Source organism: Muntiacus reevesi, chromosome 11 (genome assembly GCF_963930625.1).
Source record: "Muntiacus reevesi chromosome 11, mMunRee1.1, whole genome shotgun sequence".
Taxonomy (NCBI): Eukaryota; Metazoa; Chordata; class Mammalia; order Artiodactyla; family Cervidae; genus Muntiacus; species Muntiacus reevesi.
Window position 1 is genome coordinate 35,650,255 of NC_089259.1, and position 21,658 is coordinate 35,671,912.

The following is a 21,658-nucleotide window of genomic DNA, read 5'->3' on the forward strand; positions in this document are numbered from 1 at the left end:
CAAACATATAATTTAGGATTATAAGAGAGTGAGGAATATTTTCAGATTGACTGAATTAAGAGATATGGCAACCTGATGATACTCTTGAGTCTGGATTGGATCAATTCGTTTTAAAAATGACAATATTTGCAAATATTAATGTACTTATTTTAAAAGATAATGCTATAGAAGCAAATGTCCTTGTTTTCAGAAAACACACACATATTTAACTTGAAGGGGACATTGATCTGCATATAAACAAATATATGAAAGCAAATGAATGATGTAGCATTGATAAAATATTTACTATTTAGATGAAGAATATAAAAATAAGAGGCATTTTTTACTATCTTTTATAAATGTTACTTTTTACTACTTTTTATAAATTTTTAGTTACTGTGAATATTTTTTCAAATAAAAAGTAAAGGAAAATGACTTTATCAAATAGCCACCATGAATAGATTTACTCTCAGAGTTATTTTGTTGGTAGAATATCTTCTTTTAATATAGATGCCACTTTATATGATATTTCTTTTTCCTTAATATATATCATGTTAATAAATATGCAATTTTATTTCCCTGTGCTCACAAGTAGTTTTCCATGTTACGATTTTATATATTCATAATTAACAACTCATGATATTTCATGTATCTAAGTACATCTTTGAAAATTATGTGTGCTCATTTTAACATTTATATTACATCTACATCAGTTTTTCTTAAGCTTTTTTTTCTTAACCTTTTTTTCTCTGGACTAACTTCAACAATTAAAGCCAGATCAAATAAAATCCCAATGAATACCAGAACTTGCCGTCAAAAAATGGATTCATACAGATGGTAATCTGTATGCTTAATTTTTCCACTCATAGTCTTGGAGTAAAGGAAATGATAACACTAAATAATTATCACTAAATAAAAGACATATAAAGACTAGGACACATATTTCATCCTTACCTTTTCAATAACATATATAATTGACAATGAATTATGTAATTAGGCTGACAATTATGGAATATTTCCCCCCAAATTTTCCTCATTCTAAATCTTATACATATCTATTAAGTTAAACAACAAATTATTTTTTACAAAATAGATAATATATACTCCTGATAATTAAAGATTGAAACTGAATAGATATGATATGATAATTAATAAATAGATATAAATATGACAAATGGAATTCTTGCCTATTCAATATTTGTTGCATTTAAATTTTGAGATTAATATGTTTTCGGTAGTATAAACATGCTGACCTAAAAATTTGTTCATCCTATCTTTTTTACAGAATTTTTTCTTAATATCAATATATTTTAATTGTGGAAAATTTTGATATAATATGAATTCTTTTTACTGGAGTATAGTTTCTTACAATGTTGTGTTAATTTCTATTGTACAACAAAGTGAATCAGTCACAGATATATACCCACTCTTCTTTGAATTTCCTTTCTACTTAGGCCACCACAGAGCATTGAGTAGAGTTCCCTGTGCCATATAGTCAGTTCTCACTAGCTACCTACTTTATACATAGTACTGTAGATACTTCAGTCCCAATATTCCAATCAATCCAACCCCACTTCCTTCCTTGGTATCCTTATGTTTTTCTATATAATGTATAATTTGTGAGAGGCACCTCATTTATCCTTACATCTTAAAAATTAAAATCTTTTTAACTGACACATTTTATCTAGTTATACCATAAATAAGTTCATATATTTCTTTTTTATTTTTCAATTTATTTTCAAACATTTCTGTTGAAGCTTTTATCAAAAATCTTAAATGCACAGTTAATTGTATTATTCCAAAATGAATACACCCACTCAGTTCAAGAAATCAAACATTATCAGGATCCCCAGAAATCTCTTTTGTGCCCTCCCAAGCATTATCCATCTGCCTCCTGTCAGTAACCACTATCAAGAATTGTCATATCATACTTATTTTGTCTTTCTTAAACTTCAATAACTGGAATCATACAATATACATGGTGTTGTGTGTGGCTTCTTCATTTAGCATCATTATGAGTTTAAGTTTACATATTTGTGTGCACTTTCAAATAGCATGAAAACTTAGAAGGAAGGTAGAAAAATCAACCTGACATTCAGATAATATTTATTGAAATAAATCAAAATTATTAACTTTGTTTATTAGCAGGAAGTCTCTTTAATAATGAGAAAAATCAAAGACTTTAGGATATTCATACTAGAGAATTTGTGCATGTATTCCCCTCCTCTTAATGGTGTTAAAAAATTCTGCCCATGTTGACAGCAAACTCCATGTACACTATTTTAATGCAACAATACTCTGTAAAAGTATTTTTTAAATAAAGTTTTATGATGAGAGCAAAGTATATTTTTATGTTGAATGTGAAAATGAGTCACTCTGTTGCGTCTGACTCTTTGTGACCCCATGGACTATACAGTAATGGAATTCCCTAGGCCAGAATACTGGAGTGGGAAACCTTTCCCTTCTCCAGGGGATCTCCCCAAACCAGGGATCTAAGCCAGGTCTCCTGCATTGCAGGTGGATTCTTTACCAGCTGAGCCACAAGGGGGAAGTCCCACATGGGATTATTTAATGACCTTTATTTTCTTAAAAAAAAAAAAAAGAACAGTGAACAGCATGACTGGATAGCTGGTCTCTAAATGATTGGTTTTTTACTTGTTTCCTATCCTTTGGAATTGGGCATGAGTGAAAACTGGAGTACCTCTGAGAAAACAGAATATAAACAACTAAAAATCAATATAAATATAAACAACAAAAAAATTTAGGAATACATTATTTGATCACAAGTATTGAAAACCATCAAGAAATTGAACCACAATTTTTCATTTCTTAACTTCTAAAATTGTTTATCAAATAATATATATTTAAAATAAAATACTGATAAATGACATCAAAATATTTAGAATTTTGTGCATTCTGTGATTCATAGTGTTTATACAGCTCATGTTCACACATACACACACATTCACACTAACTTTAAGAAAATGAATAATATGCAAGAGATCATTTAAGTTAGCAGTGGCATTTATATCCTAAGGGAAAAACATAAAGGAGTAGATGGCCTAACAAAAATATAAAACAAATAAAAGAAGTTTTTTGTGGATTTTGATTTATTTTAATTTTATTGTCATGGTTTGGAGTTACTGCAAATATTTCCAAAGGTATTTGTAAATCAGAACAATTGTCGGCTTCTAGAATGTGTGTATATAGATATATTTGTAAAGACAAGAAAATGTGGAGAAAATGGTCCTGTTTCTTTTTGATTATCTTAATGGAGATTTTGCATACACACCCTACACACCTGTTGGTTCAGAAAAACTTACTATTACAGCATGCATGATTTTCACTTTCGTGTGAACACATAAAATAAGATTGGTAATAAAGTGTTAAAGAACTAATTAATTTTTGAAATGTTACATCATCCCTTAACTGATTCAATTTAGGTTTTTTTCAAAGGGGTTAAAAAAATTAGTCATTTAGAATCACTTTTAGGAATCATTCACTGTTACATTCTGATCTCTTGTATCAAAAAGGATACATACCTCTTTTATTAAAGCACTGATGCTGGGAAAGATTGAGGGCAGGAGAAGAGGGCAATATGGATAAGAGGATGAAATGGTTGGATGGCATCACTAATTCAAAGGACATGAACTTGGGAAATCTCTGGGAGGTGGTGAGGGACAGGGAAGCCTGGCATGACACAGTCCATGGGGTTGCAGAGTCAGACACAACTTGTCAACTCAACACAGCATACAAAAGGATAATTAAATCCTCAATTATTTGTAGGTTATTGCTGTGCTGATGTGTAAAGAGTAAAATTTTTCCAAGTCAAAAATTGATAAGAGATTAGAAATATGAATTATTTTGTTGCTGAAAATGAGTAAAAATAATCTATTATTTTCCCAGTAGGAAATTTAATTCATCATAGTACCATCATCTAGTCACATCATTTTGGTTTTCTCTCTGATGCTAGAACTACAGCTCAAAATAGAGGCTGATCTTTCCTCAGGAAGATTCATGAAGCAGAGTCACATTTGACTCTGGCCAACATGTAACAAAAGCAAGAAATAAAACTTAATCTTGGAAATAACTGCATTTGATTTGTTGTTTTACCACAATATGACCTGTAAAAAAATATACATACATATATATATATGAAGTATACTTTTGAAATAGCTTTGGAAGTCATAAAAATTATAAAATGTGTTATGAAATGGGGAAATACTTGATAATGCTATCAAAAGAAATAACATGGAATAAAGTAATATGTAAAACGAGCTTCCCAGGTGGCACAGTGGTAAAGAGTCCACCCATCAATGCAGGAAAAGCAAGAGACGAGAGGTTGATCCCTGGGTTGGGAATGCTCTCTGGAGTAACAAATGGCAACCCACTCCGATATTATTGCCTGGAAGATTCCATGAAGAGAGGAATCTGGCAGATTACAGTCCACGGAGTTACAGAGTCAGACATGACTGAACATGCACACATTCATGATATAGCCTGCATTTAGCAAGGTACTATAGAAAGAGATAAGTTGAGATAATTGACAAATGGGCAAACAAATGAAAGGAAAATATGAGAAATTCTAATACTTTAAGATTGAAAGATATAATCATTGTTCTCATTGTTGTTCAGTCGCTAAGTTGTGTCCAACTATTTGTGATCCCATGGACTGCAGCATATCAGGCTCCTCTGTCTTCCACTATCTCCCTGAGTTTGCTGTAATTCGTGTCCATTGAGTCGGTGATACTACCTAATCATCTCATCCTCTGCCGCCCCTTTCTCCTCCTGCCCTCAATCTTTTCCAGCATCAGGTTTTTCTCAATGTGTCAGCTCTTTGCATCAGGTGGCCAAAGTATTGTAGCTTCAACATCAGTTTTTCCAATGAATATTCAGGGTCGATTTCCTTTAGGATTTCCTTTGATCTTGCAGTCAAAAGGACTCTCAAGAGTCTTCTCCAGCACCACAATATGAAAGCATCAATTCTTCAACACTCAGTCTTCTTTATGGTCTAACTCTCACACCTGCACATGACTACTAGAAAAACCATTGCTTTGACTATATGGACATTTGTTGTCTAACTGATGTCTCTTTAATATACTTTCTAGGTTTGTTATACCTTTCTTTCCAAGGAGCAAACGTCTTTTAATTTCCTGGTGGCGATCACAATTCACAGTGATTTCAGAGTTCAAAAAAAGAAAATCTGTCATTGCTTCCACTTCCCCCTCTTCTATTTGCTATAAAGTGGCCATCTTTTTCTTTTTTTCTTTTTTAATATAGTTTCAAGCTAGATTTTTCAGTCTACTCTTTCACCCTCATCAAGAGACTCTTTAGTTTCTCTTCACTTTCTGCCATTAGAATGATATTTTCTGCATATCTGAGGTTGTTGATATTTCTTCTGACAATCTAGATTCCAATTTGTGATTCACTGAGTCCTGCATTTCACATGATGTACTCTGCATAGAAGTTAAATAAACAGGGTGGCAATATACAGCCTTGTCATACTCCTCTACCAATTTTGAACCAGTCGGTTGTTCCATGTCCAGTTCCAAGTATTGCTTCTTGATTTTCATGCAGGTTTCTCAGGAGATAGGTAAGGTGGTCTGGTATTCCCTTCTCTTTAAGGATTTTCCACAATTGTTACTCGATGTAAACTAATTAAAGACAAAATCTAGTGTCAGAAGGTCACTATATAATCAGTTTCATGGAGTAGACAAAATCTAACTTCTGATCATGGAATCCTTTGTTAAATCTCAAATTTTGTTTAGTTGACTCTCAGAAAAACTTTTAACCAAGACAAGAAGTTTAGAGAAATGAGACTATAAATATTGCACTTCTGTAGATGACTGATAAACTTAAAGTACCTAAAAATTGAAAGAAAAGTGAGTGAAGTTGATTAGTTGTGTCCCACTCTTTGTGATCCCATGGACTGTAGCCTACAGGCTCCTCAGTCCATGGAATTTTCCAGGCAAGAGTATTGGAGTGGGTTGCCATTTCCTTCTCTAGCACAAAAAGCATGTCTACAAGAAAATTCTATGAAGTACTGATATGTGAATCAAAAATAAGATTTCTATTGAACTGTATCTCCCCAAAAGCTATGTTGAAATCTTATTGGTGCCTCATAAAGTGACCTTGAACAGGAATGGGCTTATTGCGAATGCAACTAATTAAGATGAGGCCATCCAGAAGTATCAGTTCAGTCGTTCAATCATGTCTGACTCTTTGCAACCCCATGAATCACAACACACCAGGCCTCCCTGTCCATCACCAACTCCAGGAGTTTACTCAAACTCATGTCCATCGAGTCGGTGATGCCATCCAGCCATTGCATCCACTGTCGTCCCCTTCTCCTGCCCCTAATCCCTCCCAGAATCAGAGTCTTTTCCAATGAGTCAACTCTTCACATGAGGTGGTCAAAGTATTGGAGTTTCAGCTTCAGCATCAGTCCTTCCAATGAACACCCAGGACTGATCTCCTTTAGGATGGACTGGTTGGATCTCCTTGTAGTTCAAGGGACTCTCAAGAGTCTTCTCCAACACCACAGTTCAAAAGCATCAATTTTTCTGTGCTCAGCTTTATTCACAGTCCAACTCTCCCATCCATACAAGACCACTGGAAAAACCATAGCCTTGAGTAAACAGACTTTTGTTGGCAATGTAATGTCTCTGCTTTTTAATATGCTATCTAGGTTGGTCATAACGTTCCTTCCAAGGAACAAGCATCTTTTAATTTCATGGCTGCAATCACCATCTGCAGTGATTTTGGAGCCCCCCCAAAATAAAGTCTGATACTGTTTCCCCATCTATTTGCCATGAAGTGATGGGACCAGATGCCATGATCTTTGTTTTCTGAAGGTTGAGCTTTAAGTCAACTTTTTCACTCTCTTCTTTCACTTTAATCAAGAGGCTCTTTAGTTCTTCTTCACTTTCTGCCATAAGGTGGTTATTGATATTTCTCCCAGTGATCTTGATTTCAGCTTGTGCTTCTTCCATCCCAGCATTTTTCATGATGTACTCTGCATATGAGTTAAATAAGCAGGGTGACAATATACAGCCTTGATGTACTCCTTTTCCTATTTGGAACCAGTCTGTTGTTCCATATCCAGTTCTAACTGTTGCTTCTTGACCTGCATACAGGTTTCTCAAGAGGCAGGTCAAGTGGTCTGGTATACCCATCTCTTTCAAAATTTTCCAGTTTATTGTGATCCACACAGTCAAAGGCTTTGGCATAGTCAATAAGGCAGAAATAGATGTTTTTCTGTAACTCTCTTGTTTTTTCGATGATCCAGTGAATGTTGGCAATTTGATCTCTGGTTCCTCTGCCTTTTCTAAAACCAACTTGAACATCTGGAAGTTCATGGTTCACGTATTGCTGAAGCCTGGCTTGAAGAATTTCGAGTATTACTTTACTAGCGTGTGAGATGAGTACAGTTGTGCGGTAGTTTGAGCATTCTTTAGCATTCCCTTTCTTTGGGATTTGCAATGAAAATTGACCTTTTCCAGTCCTGTAGCCACTGCTGAGTTTTCCAAATTTGCTGGCATATTGAGTGCAGCACTTTCACAGCATCGTCTTTCAGGATTTGAAATAGCTTAACTGGAATTCCATCACCTCCACTAGCATTGTTCATAGCGATGCTTTCTAAGGCCCACTTGACTTAACATTCTAGGATGTCTGGCTCTAGGTGAGTGATCACACCATCATGATTATCTGGGTCGTGAAGATCTTTTGTTGTAGTTCTTCTGTGTATTCTTGCCACCTCTTCTTATTATCTTCTGCTTCTGTTAAGGTGATACCATTTCTGTCCTTTATCAAACCCATCTTTGCATGAAATGTTCTCTTGGTATAGCAGACTCTTAATCAGGTTTAAGGACTGATTCCTTATAAGAAGAGTGAAATTTGGACGCAGACACCAAGGCAAGACACAAGTGTGTAAAAAACAAAGGCAGAGATTGGATTTATGCTGCCACAAGCTGAGAACCATAGGGTTGTTAGAAGCTGAAAGAGACAGGGAAGGATTCTCTCCTACAGCCTTCCCAGGAATCACGGCCCCGACAATACCTTAACTTTGGGCTCTAGACTGTATAATTGTGAAAGAATATATTTCGTTTGTTTCAAGACACCCAATTTATGTTTCTTGTTATAGCAACCCTAGGAAACCAATACACTCACAAAACCTGACTAACACACTCGCATTTGACAGCGTCTAGCTGAAATTTCAGTATTAAATATTCAAAATTCTGTATTTTAAATCCAGGTATTTCAAGTCTAATATATATTCTTAGCAAAACACATGGTATTCCCCCTAAAAGTATGTAATCACCTGAATACTTTTCTCTTAGTTTGTGGCAATACTATCCAGTTATGCAAACAGAATGTCTGGGATTAAGTCTCAAATCTTCTCCCTACTTTTTTTCACTCACATATAATAAACTTTTAATATCACCTCTTAAAGTTATCTTAAATCTATCACTGCAAATTTTGATTTGGTTTGAGTTTACCCTTTAACAAATGAGCAGTTAATTTGATGTATTAGATCATTCCAGTCTTTTCTCTTAACCATCAGTATCACACTTTAATCTTCAGAGAGTTTATTCTCATTTTCTTTTAAATTCTTCTCTTCTGTTGCTTGTCACATTAAGTTCAGTAATATCTAGGGTTTTTTTTCCCCTTAAAACCTATAATTTTATTATCACATGAATGATTACTGGGTGATTTCACTTACTTTCACAGTAATTTTCATATTTTGTACACTTCCTACCTGCTGCTTAATCCTCTGGAACCAAATAGACACGGACAATAAAGGATCCTTTACTATTCACATTTGCAACACAAAATCTCACTATTTAGTCTGTCTCAAGAGAAAGTCAGAAATTGTAACTCAAATAATTGGGTAACTTGCTAATATTCAGGAGCAAATTATTTACTGAGCTCAAAAACCACTTTTTCAGCTGCTTCCATGGTCTCTACAACTGAATGCGTGAGGACACCTTTAATTTTGTATGTTCCAAAATGGACTTCTCTCCCCTAATTTCCTATTTGCTTATTTATGTCTCCCTTCATTCCAAATAATCTTTTGAATTAATGGACATTTAACCATTTCGTTACTAAAGCTTAAAGCTTTGGAATTATTATTTTTTATTCTCTATTCCCAACCTCAATATTAAGCTCTTTACCAAGTTCTTCCTATTTTTCTTTCCAATAATCTGAATTTGTCTTTTTAAAGAAAGTTCCAAATTTCTTGTTTAACTTGAAAGAACCTAAATGATCTGGATCTAATTTAATTTTCTAATGATATTCAATCACCTACACCATATCCACTCAAACATGTTTTGCTTTGTTTTGTTCTGTTTTTGCTGAAACTTGCCACTTATGCTACCTCTCTCATTTTTGAAACAAGTGTTCTTTATACTGGTTTATCAGTTGATTATTCTTTCCAATATATCAAATTTTTGGTTGAATCTCTTGGTTGAACTCTTTATAATGATCTCACTATATTATTTTCTGTTTTTATTATTTCCTACTACTCCTTTGGTTTAATTAATTGTCATTTTTGCTGCTGTGTTAATATGGATGTATAGATGATTTAATTCCATCATGTATTTTCTTCTAATGCAAATATATGAGCTGTAACAGTACCTCTAAAGATGGCTTTAATGATAAGACATTTTGCCACTATTCATTAATTTTATTGTAAATTGAAATATTTTCTATTTTTATTATAACTTTCTTGTTTGTTTATCAGGTAATATATTTTTTGCATTTATCCTTTTTGATAATCATTGTTAGCTAAATAATTTTATGTTCATAGGACATATAGTATGTCTTCTCAATGTTTTGAAAATTTCTAAAACTTACTTACAGTACTTGATAATGCTAAATTTTTGTAATGTTTAACATGAAATGAACAGTCTGTATTCTGCAACTTAAAGTATTTAGTATATGTAATTAGATCAAATATTTAATTGTGTTATACTAGTATTCTGCATCTTCTCTTAATTTTTATTCTCTTTGTGATGCATCAGTTACAGAGAAAAGCATTAAAAATCTCCCACAATGATGATGTGTTTCTCCTGTCTTTGAAGATCTTTCAATTACCATATTATATATACTTGAGGTTATATTGCTAGGTACACAGCAATTTTGAACTGCTATATTTATAATGAATTGCAATTCTATCAATATATATCTGTCATTTTCCCCTAAGCATATTTTTCATTTTAGAGTTTATATTTTTTCTGAGATTAGAGTTACAATTTTTTTGTTTATGTTTTGCAATATATATATATGTATATGTATATACACACACACACATATGTGTGTAGTTCACCTATTCTACATGTTCCTATGAACAACATACAATTTGTTCTCTTTTGTTGTTTAATTGGGATATTTGATGGTTTTCATTTAAGAAGTTATTGATATAGCTGAATTTTAATCTACTATTTGATTTTTTCCTTCCTTATTGTATTCTATTTGTTTTTCTTTCCCTTTGTTGTAGAAAAAATATTGTTGGTCCACAAGAGCCCACTCTAATGAACATAATCTATATTGTCCCTACCCAGTGAGTGTGAGACAGACCAGTGAAAATGAATGGATATCACTTCGATGATGAGATTACTATTTTTAAATGCATTTAAATTAATCCAAAATGACATTATTTAGGATGGATATGACTCAATTAGATGTGACTTAAAAGAAGGTGAACAGAGATGTTCTTTATAGTGAAAACTGTCATATAATGGAGAGAACCTCAGAGTAAGGATCAGAGAATGGTCTCCAGAAGTGAGTGATCTTCAAGTGCTATGAAAACTAGAATCTTAGTCATAGAGCCACAATGCAATTTATTTTTGTGGCAGCAGGAGAGAGCATGCAAAAAGACCTTTCCTAGATTAATCTCTACATTAACACGCATCTGGCCACCACCTTGTTTTCAGCCTGTGTGACCCTAAGCAGAGGACCCAGTTAAAACGTCAGACTTAACTTTGAAAACTGTGATATAATAAAGCTGTTAAGTTTAAAATGATGTGTTATAGTTGTTGTTTAGTCACTGAGTGGTGTCCAATTTTGTGACCCCACATGGACTGCAGCAAGCCAGGTTTTCCCGTCCTTCATTGTCTCCTGGAGTTTGCTCAAACTCATGTTCATTGAGTCAGTGATGCCATTCAACCATCTCATTCTTTGTTGCTCCCTTCTCCACCTGCCTTCAATCTTTCCCAGTATCATGGTTTTTTCCAATGATCCACCTCTTTACATCAAGTGGCCAAAGTATTGGAACTTCATCTTCAGTCTTGGTCCTTCCAATGAATATACAGAGTGATTTCTTTTAGGATTGACTGGTTTGATCTCCTTGCAGTCCAAGGGGCTCTCAAGAGTCTTCTCCAGAACCACAGTTTGAAAGCATCAATTCTCTGGTGCTAAGCCTTCTTTAAGATCCAACTCTCATATCCATACATGACTACTGGAAAAACCATAGCCCTGACTATTCAGACGTTTGCCTGCAAAATGATGTCTCTGCTTTATAATACATTGTCTAGATTTTTCATAGCTTTTCTTCCAAGGAGCATTTCAATAATGTGTTATGTAGCAAAAAGAAAAAGAAAGAAAGAAAGAAACTAACATTCCTCTACTGTATTCTTTTAGATTTACTTTTTTAAAAAATTGTAATTATTCATTTTTCTACACTATTCACAAAAATCTCAGTTTTGCTTTTTCAAAAAAAAAATTATTTGAAAGTCAGCATTGAAGATATATTTGGTAGATATATGATTTTACTTGGGCCAAAATTTCCAAGGCTGTATTTTTTTGCCTTTGTCTCTTGAGTCTGACAAAAGTTATCCTCATTTTCAAAATGGAGAAGGAAATGGCAACCTACTCCAGTATTCTTGTCTGGGAAATTCCACTGGTAGAGGCACCTGGTGCGCTACAGTCCATGGGGTCACAAAGAATTTGACATGATACAGAAATTAAACAACAACAACATGTTCACAAACTTCCATCTTCCTCTGCATGGAAGGCCAAATCCTTAACTGGAAGATGGTTCCAAATGATAAATTCATTTCTCTGAATTTTGTTCTCCCTGGAATGCTGCCATTTAACTTTGTGGTCAACGAAATTATTTTAAATATTTGATTTGCATTTTCTGGATATTCTCAGGGGAAAAGCTTGGCCCAAACCATCTAAGCCATCATTTCATAAATGAAAATAATTCTTTCAGAGATTAAAGATAGCTCTTAACTAAGCAGATTCAACCATGTAACAATGAAGTCCTGGTATTCCACTTGGTTAGGTCAAGAAAAAGAAAATCATGTAAAAAGTCTTCTGTAAATTTGACCTAGTATTTGTCATGTCACCCATTGTACTTGCTTAGGGTAATTGCACTACAAATGTTAATTTGATAGCATTTGAATGTTCTAAATATTTGTTTTGCTAATATGTTATTTATCTAATTTTTGCTGCAAGAAATTCTTCTACAATTACCTTTCTTTGAAATTATTTATATTGTTTAATTGATTGCAATATTGTAAAATACATGTAACATTCCTATGATTAATATAATCTACTTTAAAAATGAAAAGCATTGGATAAATGCTACTCATATCTTGATTGTTATCACATAGTCCATGAGGTACATTTCTTAGTAGGGTAATAGTAGAGTCCTGTTTTGAAAATACTTACTTTTATTCACCTCACTTCAGTACACATAAATATTTTTCAACAGATCACCTAACTGTACTGAATACTTCTTTCCTACCTCCATGTTTAGCCTCATTTACTGTGTTCAGCCATTTTGTAATGATTGCTTCAACCTACTAATTAATCTGTTTATAAATTAATTTAGTAACTATAAAATATATATCTAATGTTTTCTGTTTGTCATACCCCTCTAATTTATCCCCTATTACATACTCCATCACATTCATACACCTTTCACCCATCATAACAGATGTCATCTTCACTAGGTTAGCTCTGTTGGGTATTATTATAGTTCACATGAGACTTGATTCCTTAGTGGAGATCTTTCCTCTTCTCACATTTTGTTTAGTTCTCAATATTGTCACTTATAACTTACTTCTTTCATCTTAGTCACTGGCTGAACTTGTTATGAATGTGCATAACAGTTATATCCATGACACCCCTAATCTTCTTGTTTGGTATATTAATGCAATCTCTATTAAATAGTATGGTTAAGAGGTAAGTTATTTAACTTTCATAGGTTCTTGTCTCTTCTCTCTAAAATTGTGAGAATTGCAATTTTACTGCAAAGGATTGCTAGAAATTCTAAATAACATGTGACTTAAAAGAGTAGTGGCAATGCTGAGGCCTAATTCACACACTATCATTGTTATGTTATTATGATAATATATCTAAGAACTATTGAGACAGGATGGGACCTGGAACCTAGGTCCTTTACTGGAATGCTTGTTCATAGATGAATGTCCCCTCTAGCAAAAGAATGCAAAGAACCTATAAGGCCCTAAAAGCAACTCCACTCATGTTTATTCAGAGAAATTATGAATAAGATACAGAGACCAAAGCTCAACTGCCAATTCTGAGGTGCTGGGAGCAAAATCATGGGACTGCTCATGATTCCTGCATACAGCACCACCAGAGAGGTGGAAAGACTACCTAAGTTAACCCTGAATGGGACAAGAAGGGGTAAAAAGAAAAAAAAAAATACCCTTTTTTCATTTAACAAAATGCTTTCCCATTCTGTTCTGGTTCCCATTCTATTTTTCCACTTGTGCTGGAGTGAGCAAGGGTGCCGTTACTTGTTTTCACTTCCTCATGCCTCATTATAGCCTTGCTTAAATTTCTTCTCTGGCTTCAAATGAAATTCTATTTATTAAAGAATCCAAGAACCCAGTTCAGTAACAATATTATATAATGATAATTATGTCCTTAAGCTTGGAAATGCATTTGCTTGTTTATTAAATATTCCAAGACACATTCTCCACCTGCTTCTATCTTTTACTTTATAAGATGTATTTTTAGATACTGTGAGTAAAGTTGTTAGTTGGGGTTTTGTAAGTTTGTTTGAAACTTAATCCAAATGGCTGAGGAATGTGAAGGAAAAAGCAGTAAGATTAAACAAGTTAAAGCATATTTCCATAACATTTTAAAATAAACCATGTGTACTTCTATTGTAAACTCAAATTCTTGTGAAGTTGTTTGAAAATACTGAAGCACCATACTGCAAAAATAATAAAAGCTCTAAGTAATGTTGAGGTAAAATAATTAAATGCAATTTTGAGATATTTTTCTTGAGTTTGGATAACTTAATGTCCAAAGTTATAACCTGGATAACTTCAAGAATATGAAGTCATAACAAAGTAAGTCTTCTTAACTCAATACTATTATCTTGCTGTTTTCTAGTGTGTGTTTTCTAATGCTGAAAATTCTATTTTCTAATGTGTGTTTCTAATGGGTCAGGATAATATTGGAACACACACACAAATATCTAAAAGCAATAATTTTCTTTCACAATATTTCATCTACTGTGTTTTTGTCAAGAAGAATGCTAAATTCATCATGAAAACAAATGTAGGTTATATGTATGATATATGTAAGTGTGTGTATGTATGTGTTGTATAAAGGATAGTGGAGGAATATGAAAACTAAGGAAAAGGAGATAATAATGAATTTTATACACTGATCATAGAAAACTTTTTCTTTTTCTCCCCCATTTCTTCCCTTTCTTTCCTCTTAATAATAATACGAGTGAATGTAACTTCAAAATTTCTTAAAGAAAATTTGTTGGGAAGTCTGAACATCTGACATGTTGATTGTTATTTACACAGTATTGTTTTATATACTATATTATATTTTCTACTACACAAAGATTGAGTTTGAGAAAGGTTATGCAAATAATCCAAGAGGGCATTGCTGATGATATAGCAAGATTTTATACTCATATCCATAATATATAATTCTGCACTGAATACAAGTTTACTGAAAGATGCTATTATATCACTTATAATTTAATAAATGAATAAGCAAGCTAATATATTAAAATATATTGTATAATCTCAAGTTAGGCACCATATAAAATGATCTGTTAAAACTTTTTTTTTAATTTACTTTAAAGAAATTTACTTATTTTTAACTGGAGGATTATTGCTTTAAAATGTTGTGTTGCTTTCTACTTTACATCAACATGAACCAGTCATAGGTATACAGATGTCCCCTCCCTCCTGAACCTCCCATCCACCTCCCACCCATTCCACCCCATCTCACCCCTCTAGGTTGTCACAGAGCACCATGCTGTACTCTCAGTAATATATATCAACTTCCCATTAGCTGTCTACTTTACATATGCTGCTGCTACATTGCTTCAGTCATGTCCCACTCTGCAACCCTAGGGACCATAGCCTGCCAAACTCCTCTGTCCATGGAATTCTCCAGGCAAGAATGCCAAAGTAGGTGGCATGCCCTCCTCCAGAGGATCTTCCTGGCCCAGGGAATGAGTCTTTTACACTCTTGCCTTGGTATTTGGGTTCTTTACTACTAGTGCCACTGAGAAACCCCATTTTACATATGCTAATGTATACATTTCAATGCTACTCTCTCAATTCATCCCACTCTCTCCTACCACCACTGTGTCCATAAATATGTTCCTTATGTCTGAGCCTCTATTCCTGCCCTGCAAATAGTTTCATCAATATCACTTTTCTAGATTCCATATATATGCATTAATATATGTTATTTGTTTTTTACTTTCTGTCTTACTTCACTGTGTATAACAGGTTCTAGGTTCATCCACATCACTAGAACTGACTCAAATTTGTTTCTTTTTATAGCTGAATAATAGTCTATTGTATATACGTACCACAACTTTATTCCTTCATCTGTCCATGGACATATAGGTTGCTTCCATGTCCTGGCTATTGTAAACAGTACTGCAATGAACACTGAGGTCTGTTTCAATTATGGCTTTCTCAAATCCTATATATAGACAGGAGACACAACAGTTTATGACTACTAATTTTCACATAGTGTCCATTATTATATAATATTGTTGCCATAAGTATATGTTTATCTTTTCTAACTCCACAGCTAGGCAAATGCAGCAAACTATTATATCAGTGGCTATCATAAACCATGTATTTTATGTTTCCTTGTATAGTCTCTTGCCACATCAACTCATGAGTCATCAGTTACAAACAGACTTGATAATTACTCGCACATTGAGTGTTGTCCTATGAATTCTCTTCTGAGCTCTGAATCACTATGTGTAAATGCATTTATGGCATCCATTTGGAAAAAAAGAAGTGCTCAGTTAGCCCCCAGATGTTTCAACCATTTCAGATAAACCTTTAAACATGAAAAAAGGAGACATTTTCAACATTCTAGATTTATCAGACACCATCTGTGTCTAACCTCAATTTTAGAATAATGCAGAACAAAAATTTGTCATTTTAAGTGTTTAATATGAAGTAATTTCATGCAGAAATTGACAACTGAATAAGCAATACAATTATTATTTTATAAGCAAATAGTTATTTATGTTCATCTACATTTATACCGATTTATTTGGCCACCTTTAAAAAACTTTATCATACTCCCTTTTCTTATACAATATTTTCTCTTCTTCATGAAATATATCTATTTGACTATCCTGCAATAAATTTCTCTCAGATTTTGTTGAATAAAAATGCTTTAATTTTGCTCCCTTTTAAACTGACAGTTTATGTTGACCATTGTTGACCATCCCTATCACTTGGAAGGGGATATTTCACTTTCTTTGTGATTTCATAATACTACTGAACGTTGCTATAAGTATAGTTGTCTTTTTTTTTTTTTTTGTAGGCAAGTTTCCCTTATTCACTGTTTAATATTAAGCTCTCATATTTTGCATTTCTATTTTTTAGTTTTACCATGATAATAGTGTGTATATTTTTCTCTTTTTTGCTTGGTGTTTTCTTTTTTTCCTTCATCTAAATTTGACTTAAACCTGTGATACATCAATTCTGGGCAAATCTCAGTCATGATATGTTCAAATACTGCTTATCCCCCATCCTTTGTCCCTTTTTCTATTGGAAATCATTTAATCTTACAGTTGCAATATTAATTATATATTTTTTTCAAAATCTAAGCTTTATAATCTGTTTTATTTACAATATATAAAACATTTTCTCATTTAATTTCTATTCTCTAGTCATTATACTGTTTTGTATCTTCAGCAGTGAATGTCCTCCTATTAACATAGTCACTGAGTTGAATGCATGTGTACATATATATGTGTATATCTGTATATGAACATGTGTACATATAGATGTGCATATATATATATATATATATACACACACACACACATACATATACACTCCAACAAACATATACATATGTATGCATATATGTTCCTTTCAAAATCTGTTTTTGTTTCTTTGTCACAATTGCATGGTCATATTTAGTAATTGCGTTTTTAACGTGCTTTCATATTATTAATTTAAATATTCATATTTTACAGCTGTGGCCTATAAAACCAATGTGGTTGCAAAATTTTTGACCACTACTACTGACAAAATGTGGTACACTGGAGAAAGGAATGGCAGATAACTTCAGCATTCTTGCCATGAGAACCCCATGAACAGTATGAAAAGACAAAAATATAGGACACTGAAAGATAAACTGTCCAGGTTGGTAGGTGTCTAATATGCTACTGGAGAAGAGTGAAGAAACAGCTCCAGAAGGAATGATGAGGCTGAGCCAAAGTGGAAACAACACCCAGTCGTGGATGTGTCTGGTGGTGAAAGTTAAGCCCGATGCTGTAAAGAACAATATTGCATAAGAACCAGGAATGTTAGGCCCATGAATCCAGGTAAACTGCAAGTGGTCAAACAGGAGATGGCAAGAGTGAGCATCGAATAGTCATTAGTGCACTAAAATGTACTGGAATGGGAAAATTTAATTCAGATGACCATTATATCTACTACTGTGAGCAAAAACCCCTTAGAAGAAATGGAATAGCTCTCATAGGCAAAAAAAAAAAAAAAAAAAAAAAAGAACCTGAAAGGCAGTACCTGGGTGCAATATCAAAAATTGCAGAATGATCTAGATTCATGTCCAAGGCAAACCATTCAATGCCACAGTAATCCAAGTTTATGGCCCAACAATTGATGCCAAAGAAACTGAAGTTGAACAGTTCTGTGAAGATATACAATAAAGACATTAAAACATACAAGGCCTTTAAGAACTGACACCCCCCAAAAGATGTCCTTTTCATCATAGGGGCCTGGAATGCAAAAGAAGGAAGTCAAGAGTAATAGGCAAGTTTGGCATTGGAGTAGAAAATGAAGAAAGGGAATAAACCAACAGAGTTCTACCAAGAAAATGCACTGGTTATAGCAGACACACTTTTCCAACAACACAAGAGGTGACACTACACATGGACATCACCACATGATCAATATCAAATTGAGATTGATTGTATTCTTACAGCTGAAGATGGAGAAACTCTCTACAGTCAGGAAAAACAAGGCTCGGAGTTGATTGTGGCTCAGATCATGAAATCCTTATCACAAAATTAAGACACAAATTGAGGAAAGTAGGGAAAACCACTAGGCCATTCAGATACAACCTAAATCTTATCCCTTATGATCATACAGAAATAAATAAATGTAAGGGATTAGGTCTGATAGAGTGCCTGAAGAACTATGGATGGAGGTTCATAACATTACACAGGAGGCAGTGATCAAAACTATCCACAAGAAAAAGAAATGCAAAAAGGCAAAATGGCTGTCTAAGGAGGACTTAAAAGTAACTGAGAAAAAACCAGAAGTGAAAGGCAAAGGACAAAAATAAAGATATAACCATCTGAATGCAGAGTTCCAAAGAATAGCAAGAAGAGATAAGCATGCCTTTCTAATCAATCAAAGAAGCAGAGGAAACCAATAAAATTGTAAAGACTAAATATCTCTTCAAAAAACTAGAGATACCATAGGGAAATTTCATGTAGAGATGGGTACTATATAGGACATAAATGGCATGGACCTAAGAGAAGCAGAAGATATTAAGACGAGGTGGCAAGAATACACAGAACTATGCAAAAAAGATCTTCATGACCAAGATAACCATGATGGTATGATCACTCAACTGGAGACAGACATCCTGGAGTGCAAAGTCAAGTGGGCCTTAAGAAGCATCAATATGAGCCAAACTAGTGGAGGTGATTGGAACTCCTGCTGAGCTATTTCAAATTCTGAAAGATGATGCTGTAAGAGTGCTGCACTCTGTATTCCAGCAAATTTGGAAAACTCAGCAGTGACTACAGGACTGGAAAAGGTCAGTTTTCATTCCAAACCCAAAGAAGGGCAAAACCAAAGAATGTTCATACTGGCCCAAATTGCACTCATTTCACATGCTAGCAAAGTAATGTTCAAATGCTCCATGCTAGGCTTCAACAGTGCATGAACAAAGCACTTCCAGATGTTCAAGGTGGATTTAGAAAATACAGAGGAACCTGAGGTCAAATTGCCAACATCTGCTGGATCATAAAAGTGTAAGAGAATTCCATAAAAAATCTTCTACTTCTGCTTCATGAGCACTGAAGAATTGATGCTTTTGAGCTGCCGTGTTGGAGAAGACTCTTGAGAGTCCCTTGGACTGCAAGGAGATCCAACCAGTCCATCCTAAAGGAAATCAGTCCTGAATATTCACTGGAAGAACTGATGTTGAAGCTGAAACTTCAATACTTTGGCCACCTAATGTGAAGAGCTGAGTCATTTGAAAAGACGCTGATGCTGGGAAAGATTGAGGGCAGGAGGAGAAGGGGATGACAGAGGATGAGATGTTGGATGGCATCACTGACTCAATGGACATGAGTTTGACCAGACTCCAGGAGTTGGTGATGGACAGGGAGGCCTGGCATGCTGCAGCCCATGGGGTCACAAAGAGTCGGACACGACTGAGTGACTAAACTGAACCATGCAAAATCTTTTGAATCTGTGGGTGACAACAAACAGTGTAAAATTCTTCAAGAGATGGGACTACCATACCATCTTACCTGCTTCCTGAGAAATCTGTATACAAATCAAGAATCAACAGTTAGAACCACATATGGAACAGGGGACTGATTCCAAACTGGGAAATGAGTATGTCAAGCCCATATATTGTCACCCTGCTTATTTCATTTTTATGCAGAGTACATCATGTGAAATACCAGGCTGGAGGAAGCACAAGTTGGAATCAAAGATTGCTGGGAGAAATATTATTAACCTCAGGTATGCAGATGACAACACTGTTATGGCAGAAAGTGAAGAAGAACTAAAGAAGTGAAAGAAGACAGTGAAAAAGCTGACTTAAAATTTAATGTTCCAAAAAACAAAGATCCTGGAATTTGGTCCCATCACCTCATGGCAAATAAAAGAGGAAACAATGGAAACAGTGACAGAATTTCTTTTCTTGAGCTCCAAAATCACTGCAGATGGTGACTGCAGCCATGGAATGAAAAGGTGCTTGCTCTTTTGAAGAAAAAAAAAAAAATCTATCACCAACAAAGACAGCATGTTAAAAAGCAGAGATATTACTTTACCAACAAATGTCCATATAGTCAAAGCGATAGTTTCTCCAGTAGTCATGTATGGATGTGAGTGTTGGACAATAAAGAAGCCTGAGCTCCTGGGTATTGGTGCTTTTGAACTATCGTGTTGGAGATAACTCTTGAGAGTCCCTTAGACTGTAAGGAGATCCCACCAGTCAATACTAGAGGAAATCAGTCCTGAATATTCATTGGAAGGTGATGCTGAAGTTGCAATACTTTGGCCGCCTGATGTGAAGAACTCATTCATTGGAAAAGACCCTGATGCTAGGATAGATTGAAGGCAGGAGGAGAAGAGGACAACAGGGAACAAGACAGTTGGATGAATAACTGACTCAACGGACATGAGTTTGAACAAGTTCTGGGAGCTGGTGAAGGACAGGGAAGCCTGGTATGCTGCAGTCCATGGGGTTTGGAGAGAGTCATACAGGAAAGGGCAACTGAATAACAACAAACTGACAGTTCAAGGAAATCTTTCTGTTTTTTTTTTTTTTTTTTTTTTAGTAAATTGTCCTTTTATTTTCTTTCTTTTTATTTCAGCTACATTGAAGTACCATTTCTACTGTATAATCATAAAGGATTTGATTTAAGTCATACCTGAATGGTCTAGTGGTTTTCCGTACTTTTTTCATTTGTCTTAATTTGGCAATAAGGAATTGATGATCTGAGTCACAGTCAGCTGTGGACTTGTTTTTGCTGACTGTATACAGCTTCTCCATCTTTGGCTGCAAATAATTTATTCAATCTGATTTCGATATTGGCCATTTGGTGATGTCCGTGTGTAGAGTCTTCTCTTGTGTTATTGGAAGAGGGTGTTTGCTATGACCAAAATCACTACAGATGGTGACTGCAGCCATGAAATTAAAAGACGCTTGCTCCTTGGAAGAAAAGCTATGACCAACCTAGATAGCATATTAAAAAGCAGAGACATTACTTTGCCAAGAAATGTCCACTTAGTCAAAGCTATGTTTTTGTTTTTGTTTTTCTTCTTTCCAGTAGTCATGTATGGATGTGAGAGTTGGACTATAAAGAAAGCTTAGTACTAAAGAATCGATGTTTTTGAACTGTGGTGTTGGAGAAGACTCTTGAGAGTCCCTTGGACTGAAGGGAGATCCAACCAGTCCATCCTAAAGGAAATCAGTC

The 21,658-nt window shown here is 34.4% G+C and overlaps 1 protein-coding gene across 1 annotated transcript in view; it reads right to left on the reverse strand.

Annotated features, from left to right (window-relative positions):
* The window catches only part of LOC136144127 (proline-rich protein 13-like), an 85,981-nt gene that overhangs the window by 15,124 nt on the left and 49,199 nt on the right, over nucleotides 1–21,658 (reverse strand). The window contains exon 2 of the mRNA XM_065901799.1: nucleotides 19,982–19,997. Within this exon, the coding sequence (XP_065757871.1) occupies nucleotides 19,982–19,997 (16 nt within the window). The remainder of the gene's footprint in view (nucleotides 1–19,981; nucleotides 19,998–21,658) is intronic.